Consider the following 12,364-nt stretch of genomic DNA (forward strand, 5'->3'; position numbering starts at 1 on the left):
AGAGGATGAATTCATGATAATACTGAAGCAGTTTAAGGCAAGTGTAGTGGGGAAAATCCTACACTCCTTGCCAAGAGACCTTTCCTCTAGTTCACAGTCTATGCTGATTTACCTCCATGTCCTTGGGCAAGTTTGATTTGCCTAAACCTTGGCTCTTGCCTCCTTAAAATTGAAGTGCTTATTTATTTGAAAACAAAAACAAATGCACACACACACATACACACATAAACTATCCAAACAAAAACATATGCACCTGTGAGTTATTCTCTACTCTAGAAAGATTAAGGAGACAGGGCAGGTTTTGGCTTCATACACACCTGGGTTCGAAACCCAGCTCTGCCACGTTAACATTGTGTCTTTGGGCTAGTTATTTAACTCCCATGAATTTCTGTTTCCTTGTTAGTAAAATGGAGCTAATATGATTTATCACTCACCTAATACTGCTAATTAGTAAATAAGAAAGACTTAAGGGTCAAGGACTCAGCAAATGTTAACTCTCTTCTCAAATCAGATCCATTGCCTTATTATATTTACAGATATATCTTCTTGTAGTTCAAATGAGCTGTAGGCCAGCTTTTGATTATCTCCATAAGCAGATACTGATTTTTAAGTTCTTCTGGGAACTTCTCCTAGGTATCCTGTGATAGTTTAGTTTTATATGTCAATTTGGTGGGGTTATAGTACCCAGTTATTTAGACATGAATCTAGATGTTGCTGTGGAGGCATTTTGTAGATGTGGTTAATATCTACAATTAGTTGACCTTAAGTGAAGGAGGTTACCCTTGATAATGTGGGAGGGCCCGAACCAATTAGTTGAAAGACTGAAAACTGAAGTTTCTTCGAGGAAGAAGGAATTCTGTTTCAAGACTACAGAGGTAGCATCAACTCCTTCCCTAAGAGATTCTAGTTTACCAGCCACTATAGGTTTGAACCTAATAGTTCCCACAATCACATAAGCCAATTCCTTGAAATCTCTTGTTCTCTCTCTCTCATATATACTATGTACACACACACACACACACACACACACACACACACACACACACAGAGCTTCTTTTTCTCTGGAGAACCCTGACTGATTTTTCCTTTTCCCACCTAGCTGATATATAGTCAGACTGACTCAATTGCCATAGAGGTGGAAGGTGTATCTGTGGCCAAAATTCCATCTACATATTCCAATGCCAGGCTGCATGTTCCCTGAATAATTAATTCTTTGGGATTTCCCCCACTACAAATGATATTAATTGGCATGGGTCATTAAGAACAGGTTATCAAGTCATTTGATAGTGAGTATAAAAGACCCAACGGAGAGGACATATTTGTTTGAAGACCTACCTGTCAATCTATAATAAATCAGAGCAGTCCTACCCATAGATGGACGACTATTAAGGCCAATGCAAAATGCTTATTTCTGCCTTATGGTATCTATAAATCCACAAACTCTGGACTTGAACAGGGAGGGAACTCCCTGTTCATTTTTCAAAGTCTTCCAAAGTTCTTGAGACCTTTAACGCTTCTCAAGAATCTTCTAAGGTCAGCGCTTCACCTATTGTTCTTATCACTGGCTAAACTATAACATAAAAAGTTCTCTTTCAAAGCTTTCCTGAGCACTTGTTATATAATCTAAGTTGAAGGTGGGTAATTATAGAAGATAAGAGCCAGATTACTTGGGTTCAAATTTTGGGCTCGACCCTTATTAGCTGTGTTAATTTGGATACGTTTTTTCATCTGCCAGAGGAGGAGGATGATAATAATGCTTCCTATCTCATAAACTTGTCGTGAGGATGACACAGATCAACACTTATGAAAATGCCTGGCATACAGTAGATACTCATACATATTCATTTTCCTTTGGAATTGCCTTTTTTCTTCTATTCTGATACTTCGGCCTCTCCCAATCTGCATGTCTAATCTCTTCTTACTTTTAGAGGTCTCCTTCTTCCATTCCCATAGTTCCTTTCGCCTTTTATACATAACTTTGGTCCTGTGACCTAGACTTTTCCTGGTTCTCTAGGGGAAGTTGTCAATTAACTTGTGCAAATGGATGATAATGGGAGTAATTAGTTCTACATCCCACATAACATATTTGCATTTAACGAGAACTTTTAGAGTCAACAGCTTAACCCAAAGCAGTGATGCCATTGGTGGGAACTACAGGCAAGGTGGCAGACAGGTTGGACTGAGACTTGGAGACAGAGGGCCCCTTACAGCATCTTACATATCACACTCTGTCTACTGGGTATTTAAATGCTAATCTCAGCCTTTCTGTAATCCTTTTGCTCTCAGATATAGTTTCCTTATGATACTCTGCTTTCGAAATGTACTCAGTCTGAGAGAGCAACAAACAGAAACATATAAATGGAAACTCCCATCACACTGTCACTTTATGTCCAGGAGATGACAGTGGGACAGTCTGCTTGGCATTTGGGGCACAGATTTTGAACGCTTACACCCTTTGTGGAGCCTGAGGGGAGAGTTATTGCCAGAGGGGACTCTGGCTGTATCTGTCATCTACATAAACGTAGTTCTCACAGAGAGCTCAGCAGATGAGGGTCCTGGCATTTTACTTAAAACAAAAAACACAAAAATGACGACAAAAATTGTTCTTTTTTTAATGTTTTCGGTAAACTGGAAACAGAAATTTTTAGATTTTTTTAAGATATTGTTTCTTTTAAGCTCTTTTGTAAATATCAAATAATTCACTCAAACCTTTCTACACATGCTAAAAAAAAACCTAAAGGCCCATGAGTTCTCCAAGTGAAGTCAAATGTCTATGAGGGCATATTCTATTTAAAGAAACAATCCATTTCTCAATTTCTGGCACATAGTTAAGCATGCTGGCAAAGGGAGAGGCCACTTCTGTGTACCAGTTACTGGTGAGGGAACTACTAAAATTTCATCATTCAGTCAAGCTGGGAGAAAGGTCCATTTGAATTAGTGGAGACCTCCAACTATGGACTATTTGAAATGAAATGTACTTTTTATTGCATATATACACATATATACAATGGATGTGTGTGTGTTTATGTGTATTCAGACTACCTGTACCCAGAGTAGTTTTTGCTGAGCTTATTCTAATAAATAGGTGGCTAGTTAATAATCTGCAATATAATTTACGTACAAATCATTTATATGATTTACTGAAGTCTTAAAAACTGTTTTTCTTATGTATGTTAAAACTTTTCTTTTTAGCTTCTTTAATTTTTGTAAGCATTTTCTTGATAGGCAGTTGAAAAAAAAATTCAGCATAGCCCAGGTTGAACAATTAGCAATTCTGAAGTGGTTAGGACTAATAAGGTTTGATTGTAGGTTCTTGAAATAAGACAGTCTCACACTGTGATAAAGCTCCAAGCCAACATCTCTTTATGTGACTACTGAAGCAGCTTATTGTGAGTAGTTCATTTTAAGGGCAGACATCTGGAGACTAGGGCACCTCAAGGCCATTATTATAGTGTTCCTGAGGGTCATAAATGGGTACCTTTAAGCCAGACACATGGGCCTATTGACTCAAATATTTTGAACAAATGTCTATCTAAATGGTAGACAAAATGTCTACCTAAATGATAAACAAAAATGTTTTCATGAGCAAATCCGTTTCTGGGGTGGAAAGATTTTACTTAGTGGTCTTGCTTCCTGGGTCTCAGAGAGCCTGAGAAGCCCTTAGAGAGTAGCCTGGTGGTTGGTATTGAGGTTAAATCACTACAGTTATTAAAGACACTTAAGGGAATTGGTTAGGCTGGCCATGCTTGTCAATCAGTTGCAGCCACTACAAAAATAAGCAGTCTAGGGTGCACACATTAAAAATAAATATCTTAATGAGGTTGAATTTTGTACTTTTGGGAGAAATCTTTTGGACATCTTCATTTCTGAAATATTTTAAGGCTGCCATGGAAGAACAGCCTAAGTGTTCCTGGCCCCCTCTTTATTACCTGCATCATCTCACTGAATTTTGAAGCTGGATTGATAAATGGAATTGGATGTAGGCTAGGAAACTTTCCAGGTGGCCAGGGTTTCCAGAAGACTTGAGTAATAGTGCATGGTTAGAAGAGAAATTTGGTTTGATTTAGTTGGGGAATAGAGGAAATAAACATCACCAACGACTTTCTGAAATACAGGCTAGAAGGAAGATGGGCTTACAAACACTGTATCATCTAAGCCCTGGTTTGGCTCATAGCTAGAAGTCACTATTTGGCCCCCCAATGATTAGAAGGAATACTGACATACCTTCCATCTTGCCGGCTGATGGTAAACCCATAATCACTGTGATGCAGGAAACTAACATTCACCCCTACTAGAGGAGTTCCATCTACAGCCACCACTTGGCCTCGAATCACACAAGCACGCCTGCAACACAAGATCAAAGGCAAATATAAAAGCATGTTGAAACTAGATTCTAGAAGCCAAGATGGAGAAACTTTGGAAAACACAGTCAAGTATAACAAAAAACACAATAATTTCACCAACCAGTAGTAACTACTAACAACATTTCGAGGATGGCATGTGTATCTTTTTTGCCCATGAAAACTGGGATTATACTCAGTATAGATCTGTGTCCTGATATTTTTATGTTAACAGTGTATTATTAACATTGTCCAATGTAATCAGAAATTCCTTAATATATCACTTTGTTATTATACAATATAGCCTTAAAACAGCATTCCTTAACTGGTTTAATTCATTCCTTTTTTTAGGACATATAGTAGTTTCTTAATTTTTCCTGCATTGAGTATCTTATATTTCCTTGGGAGATAGTCCTAGTTGTGGAAGAATAATTTTATTTTATTAAAATTCATCACATTTATTAATACATAAATACATTGTACATATGACTAAAGTCTCTGCTCAAGACCTCCCTCCCAGCTCTTGGTCTTCTCCTCAGAGGTAATCAGTAATGTGTGCATTCTCCATGCACTTACATACATATGTGTGAATATTTTTAAGGCTCTTGATTCATATTGCCAAATTGCCTTTTTCTGGAAAAACAATATTATAAGAAAGCAAACTTATTTGGACAAATTTTAAGAGTGAGTCTGCAAAAAAGACATGGTCCTTAGCTATAGTATTCTGTTTCTCTTGCTTAATTGAAATAAAATATTTCAGGCGATTTTTTCCTTTAAACAAAGGAGTTTCACCCTTGCCCAAAAAATGAGATTCTATTAAACTAGCTCTCAAATAGGGCTGTCTCCCAGACATAGTCCACTAAAATGTGCATACTTTCAGCTCTAGCCTGACCAAGTTATAACAAATTTCAGGCATTTGACAGTTAAGAAGAGGACCCAGGAGCAAATTCCAAGCAAAGTTTTTTTTCACTGATCTGCCATTATTGGGGGCAGCAGGGGTTGGGGGGCAGTTTTTTCACCACTTGTGGAGGGGGGGAGTCCAATCCTAGTTTTGGCAGCCCTGAGCTCTAGCATGTGCATTTTGTAGCTGGAGCTGGAGGTGTTGAGGAAGGTTGAGCAAGGTCAGTGATTTTTTTCCTGGGGAGTTAATGTCATTTTTTTTTTCACCAAGTGGGATTCAGTAGATCCAGGGGATCTGAATCTTAGATTAAAGAGGGCCATGTTATTTGGGCAAACATGACTTTCCAAAGTAACCATGATAATTCCTCCCTGGCATTATATCTTCCTAAAAAAGAATTAGCAAGTTGAGGCAATATATCTGAAGGCTCATGGCCACAAAAATCTTTTGAGAGAAAAAAAAAATCTCTGAAAAATCGAAAGACAGTTACCAGCCAAAGTTTGTTTTATACATCACAGCCAATAGACTCCACACTCCATTCTATCACACATAATCAAAGGAATTGGATATAAGTTATGCTAATAGGATTTATCTTGCATTACCTAAGGCCTTCCCCGAAAACAAACTACAAGCCATTAAGTACTAACCAAAAGTAAGCTGGTATAACTGTTGCTATCGCTGTATTGAAGTCTCAGACCAACATTCCTAATTTTGACATAGATCAGTGGCTTTCTTTTTTCCAATGAACGGTACATTTTTATGAGTTCTATAAATCATGGCTCTGAATGGTACGCAAATGACATAGTGGCACTTGCTTTGTCTTGTCTGATTCTCCCAGTTTCTTTTGGGGAGATTTCGAAAGTTTGAGATTCTGAAATCCCATTTAATAGAGGAGACGTTTATTTGAAGGTCATTGAGTTCTGGATTTTGAACTAACCCTGACAGATGTGGTTCCAGGTTCTAAGTCCAATGTAACAAGAAATGAAAATGAAAGGATGTCTCTAGTTTTATACAGCAACCTTTTGAAGGTCTTCATAAAACAAAGTCTGACAAGCAGGGTACAGATGAAGTAGAAGCAAGCTGAGAAAATCTGCAAACTATGTAGGGATTGGAGCTAGAAGGGCTGAGAAGAGGCACTGGAAAATCCCTTGAACATGGCTTCCCCGAGCACTAAGTGCTGATGGCTTTTTTGGGGGTGGGGGTAACTCCAAACTTGCTAAGGCTCTACCAGTTAACAAGGTGGCCTTTGCAACAATAAAGCCTACCTAGGTGGTCGCTGATTCCCTTTTGGCAAGACAATTCTACACTTACTCATTTCATTTGTTCATATTACTCTAGACATTGTGTCTTCCCACAGCTATACTAGGCTCAATTATTTTTGTTTTTATTTTGTCAAGCCTAGTTGGCATTATTTGCTCATATTTTATGACAGACACAGACCTGTCTCTTCTCTTTGCTGCTCTTTTATTTTCTATACAGTTTATATTTATGAAGGATCCAGGCTGGTGAGTGAAAGTCTCATAAAAGCTATCATTATTCTGTGCATTTCCCTTGTATTCCTCTCTTCCTTCATTCTGTATCTCATTCTGAGGAGACTTGTCTTTTGACTCTTCTGCTCTTTAGTATTCCTCATATTTTATGAAGCACACAGATTTTGTGTGATAACGACTCATCAAAGTCATCATTATTCAAGACATTGTCTACCTGTTCTTCTCATTCATTTCACTCTGCATCATTCATAAATAATGTGCAGACTTGTCTTTCAACTACTTTATTTTTTATTTCTCATATTTTATGATGCACACCAACTTATAGCATATGATAAAGCCCCATAAAACTCATTATTCTACGTTTATCAGCATTGAGGTCTCTTTGTAATGTATTAGACTTTAAATGTTCTAAGAGTCCCTGTATCTTGCTGCATTTGCTCCCATTATTTACACACTCCATGTCATCTATTTTTCACAAGAATAACTCTTAGCTCCTTTTATTCCTGGATTACTAGTACTTACTGTAATCTTTGACCAACATCAGTCATCCTGTGTCAGTGGAAGCTGTCTAAATTTCAGGACAGTATTAAAGTATTCTTTCTTAATTTCCAGTAATCTTGATTGGCACTGCATGCAGAAACCTAGGGAAAACATTTTCCCAGGCAAATTTTCCATTTCAAAAAGAAAACTCTTGAGTCTACTTGCTTCCCCAGGCTACTCCTGCTCCAGATGGCCCTTAGGGAGCCTTCATATATACTCTTGCAAGTATGGTGTTCTCTCTACTTTGCTTAGCTCAACTGCTATTTTGTGCAATCTGGAGTTCTGAATTCAATTATTCATAATTGTGGATGGTAACCTTGTATTTACTTAATTTTTTCCTGAGTCACACAGTCACTGAAATGTAGTGTCTCTTCGCTTCACATTGTCTATTCGGATTGTGCTTCTCTTATCCAAGGCATCCTGTATAATTAATCTTTTTTTCAAGTTTGGGTGTTTGTTGAAGTAGTGAGCTGGATATGACAGCGAGTCTGTCTTTGGTAGTACCACCACGATCCTACTTTCTGTGCTATTCATCATTCCCACTGTGGTACCTCCCTGTTTCCTTGCCCAGAGAGTCTCCGGCATCTTCAAATCACCACCTAAAAAAGTATTCATACCTGGCCTGTTCTTGGCCCGTCTTGGGGAAACATCTGGAATTCTTAAATTATTGCCCCATCAAACTACCCTCAACGTGAGTCCTAATCTTTCAAGCACCTGTCTTTTTCTGAAACTTTTCCCCACTAAGTATACGGAACTCCTCTGAGTCTTTTGAACCGTCTGGACTGTCATAAAGCTGACCCTGTGCATGTCTACAGCAGGTATGTGCCTAGTGTGACTGTCTTTGGTGTTGGTTTTGTGTGTGTGTTTTTGTGTACTCTCAATGGCAGGGACTGCACACTTTCCTTGGGGCTCACTATCCTTTGATTCACAGACATGGTTGGGATGCTTTCCTTTCTTGAATCTTTAAAAACCAGAACTTCTCCCTGCTGTTCTGGGTTAGAGTGAGATAACTTGAACTCAGATGGACATGACCAATGCGACTTTAGAAACACGTATGGGGATAGATCACCCCTCACAAGTGTCTCTCTTCCCGTTCTTTGGAGAATACAGGCTGCTGCCAAGCTGTCTACTTGCTGTCACTATGCTAAAGCAGCAACCCCCAAGGAATTGCTTCTTCCTTTAACAAATGCTGAATCTTGTAGGTGTTTGGAGCTTGGTCTGAAGAGCAGGGCATCCTGGGAAATGCAAGTCAGAATACACTTTACTCAGAGCCTTATTTAACTAACGAGCTGCTTGTTAGACCATTCTGATGCAAAATGGTCTAATTCATTCTGTATTTTCTTTTTCCATGGCATAGTCAAATTATCCCTAGCCTCCAATAAACTCTTGGTTCCTTTCTCCTCTTTTCTTATTTGTTGTCTTTTGTCTTCAGTGTCAAATTTCCAATATTCATTCAACACCTCAGGCAAAAACATTAACCTCAAGCACAAGATTTGGTTTGAAAAACAACACTGAAAACTAAATTGCTGTAAGAAGATATAATTTACTGCATTGTGTTTCTGATTAAAATCTTTCGCAAGGAAAATGAGGCTCAGAGTAGGGAAGTTATAACCATTTGCTTTTGTTGCTAACATGAGCGTAAGCAACCTTTGAAGGGTAACATTCAAAATCAAGGTCCTGGCCAGCAGGGGATCTAGCAGCAGTTGGGCAGGTTAGGTTGTTTTCTCCATAGGAACAGATGAAATCCTTTCCAGAGCTGACAGCTCTGGTCAAGAGACAGCACTGAGAAGGACTGGGCTTAGAGAGGCCACGTGAATGCTCTGCTCACTGGAGCTGGAATTCTGCTCTGTAAATTCCTCTAGGAGTCGTTATTTGGTTCGTGTCTCCAAGGGATGGAAACCTGCTGCCTGTGAGGCATGGTGCAATGGTTCTCCCAACATCTCCGCAGGCTCATTATACCGTCAAGTTTCACAGCTTTAGATTGCGTCACTTGGACTAAAGCATCTTATCGGCTGCCATCATGCAATGAATAAAGGATCTTCTCTTTAGAGTGTCATCTGTGCTATTGGTCCTCAGTCCTTCCTGGTAATATTTCTTGCATACAGATCAGTGGTTCTCAGACTTGATTACACACCAGAATCACCTGGAGGGCTTGGTAAAACAGTCCGCTGGGCCCCAACTCCAGAGTTTCTGATTCACAGATCTGGAATGGGGCCCGAGAATGTGCATTCCTAGCAAGTTCCTGAGTGATGCTGATGCTGCCAGTCTAAAGGCTGAACTTTGAGAACCACTGTTTTAGTGAAAGCAAGACCAGAACAGTCAGCCTATTAAGATGTATGAACCCCTCAAGAGGGAGGCACAGGACAGAAACTATGAAGGCAGGCAAGTCACTCACTGGTTCGCAATCGGACCATTAGGAAGTTAATCTGTGAGGTATGAATTTGTAACTCCTCCCTACAGACCTCTGGAAGAGAGTCTGCCACGTTGTGGTTTGGGGAATCACGTTGAAACCGTCATGCCAAAGCGGAGGCTGGACTATAAGATGAACCGTAGGGTCCCTTCAAATCCAGTGATTGTGTGATGAAAAAATGTTTTAACCTGATTTATCGGTCTCAAATAAGTGTCAAGTTTGTCTCCATCCTCATTAGTCTCCTTAGCGCTCAGATACAGGTTACTGTACTTGACGTAGCCTGTCTTGGATGAGAGTGATATACGTGTCTGTCTTTACCGTTAGATAGTCTACATCAGGGCAAAGACTGACTTTCCTCTTTGCATCCTTCCCAGTGCCTGGGGTACACAGCCCATGCTCGAGAAAGCTTTACAGAATTTCGGTTCAAATATTTGTTTATATGGAGATGTAAGATACTTGCAACCCACCCTCATGGCACTGCTTCAAAGGTTTCAGAGACTACTTTGAGGTTCCCGCACGACAGATGCCTTACGGTTCACTTATGAGAGGCCAGCATTCTGGAATGTGCATTATGACTTTCTCATCATGAGAGCGTTGTTTGATAATTGACAACTTCAGGGAATTAAATAGTACCCCTGTGATTGGGAAGAATGAATGAATAGTCCTCCTCAAATGCTTAATTTATGAACATTAACCCCATTATTCCTTTATATATTACCATATAATTACGATGTGGTATTTCATAATTTAAATACATTTGAGGGTTTTAATATTCAGATATTTGGGGGGGGGGTTTCCACACAACACATGCTGGGTTTTTGATATATGTTATCTAAGCTGGTACAGCACCATGAAAACATTTAATGTTATAGCATAAGCCCGTTTTCATGTTCTGAAAATGTGAATGCAGTGAATGTTCATATGCAAACCCAATAAAATCTCATTAGTTTTTACTTAAATAGAGCAGGCTGATTTAATCCTACTCAGTTGGTCACTAGCCCAAATAAATAATACCTACTAAATGGGCAACAGTAAAAGCAGCTGGAAGCATTACCCATCAACATTCTAGGACTCTGGGAAAGGTGGTGCTATTGAAAATGCAGATAGCTTTTTAAGCAGAATTATTTTCCTCATGGCTAGTGATGTTTCAAGTAAAACAAAATGGGGGCACTCACCCTGAGGACGGTGGCTATTTTCCCATCTGCCCTGGTAATTGCTTGTCAAAAGCAGGCTTGCTTTGGATGCCTGAGATCCCCAAAGTAATGGGAAAAAGATCAAGTGTTTTGAAGCAATAAGAAAACTGACGACACAGTCACATTTTCAGGACCGCGTAAGTGCCAGTTTGCTTCATTTAGACACATGATTATTTTTGTCTGGAATTTGAATCCTGAAATATTTGTCCTGTAAGCCCTTGCAACTCTAGAATAGTCTCAAGTTTGTTTTTATTTGGGTTGATTTGTTTTTTTTTTTTTTTTTTTTTGGCCTGGTTTACACTTTACTCAAATGGTTTCTTTGTCATCAGCCCTATGGGGTTTTATTAACCTCATTAACCTTTCCCGTCACTTCTCTGCGAATCTGCCCTTCAAATAATGGATAGTCATTAAATATTGGGGAAATCTGTCTAGTTGGCTATAGCCTGGCTGTGGATTACTCTTTCTTCCACAGAGGAAAACGTGTGGCCTAGCTCCACCCACTCCAGTTCTAGCACTGGCCTGCTAGTCCTCCATTGTGACTTTTCCCTGTCCTATCCTCAGCCACTTCACAAAGGTGCCACAACAAAAAAATAACCCAGTAAAATGATTGTCTTTTGAGTTGTACCTTTCTAATTACATTCTATTAGGTACCCTGGTATTCATTAAATATATATAATGTATATAAATGCATATACAAGTTCGTATAAATAAAGCATTTATGAAGCGCTTACTATGGGTCATGTACTACGTCGAGCACTTTCCTTATCTTATTTCATTTAATATCACTACGACCCTGGGTGGGTACAACTACTAGCCCTGTTTTAAAAGCAAAGAAATGGATCCAGAGAGGTTAAAAAAAACAACAACTTGCTGAAGATAACACAGCTAGAAAGTGGTGGATTGGTGGAGGCCTTCTGACCTGGATTCCAAGGGGCCTGGGCTATATTGCAGATCTTTCTTAAGATGGATAAAAATGTGGCTGCAAATGAAAAGAGAGTTAGAGCTCACCTACACAGGTGGTGCTTTCACTACCCATGGACATCAGTTCCTGTGGACACTGACGAGCTGCTGAGTACCTTCTACGTGCAGAGTGTTTAGTGGAGATGTGCTTCATTTATTCCTCCTCCCCAAACCTGCATTTACTCTGCCCTCTCTAGGAACAAATTTTGATGATAGAACCAGCTCGAGACACTGCAAGCGAACAGTATGGCTAAGAAGCGAGTAAGAAGGATTTGAGCCTTTTGAATTTCTTAATGGAGTAGTAAGATGGATAAAATATTAGAAAATACCTATCCATACTGAGATAAGCTGTAGATAGATGGCTACTGGTATTACTAATCACAGTTATTAAGCATCTCAGAACATCCGAGTTTCAAAATACCACACATAATCAACTGAACAGCGTTTTGAAGATCTGTGCTCTGATTTTTTTTTTTTTTAATTCTTCTTTGCCCAAGAGCATTTGCAAGGAAGTGAAAGTCACACATTCTTTC

At 39.2% G+C, this 12,364-nt stretch overlaps 1 protein-coding gene across 3 annotated transcripts in view; it reads right to left on the bottom strand.

Moving 5' to 3' along the window:
- The window catches only part of TENM1 (teneurin transmembrane protein 1), a 794,660-nt gene that overhangs the window by 145,014 nt on the left and 637,282 nt on the right, over positions 1-12,364 (bottom strand). For all 3 annotated transcript variants that reach the window (XM_025431163.3, XM_049107241.1, XM_049107240.1), the window contains one exon: positions 4,225-4,344. In XM_025431163.3, coding sequence (XP_025286948.2) covers positions 4,225-4,344 — 120 coding nt within the window. The remainder of the gene's footprint in view (positions 1-4,224; positions 4,345-12,364) is intronic.

This window comes from Canis lupus, chromosome X, assembly GCF_003254725.2.
Source record: "Canis lupus dingo isolate Sandy chromosome X, ASM325472v2, whole genome shotgun sequence".
Classification (NCBI taxonomy): domain Eukaryota; kingdom Metazoa; phylum Chordata; class Mammalia; order Carnivora; family Canidae; genus Canis; species Canis lupus.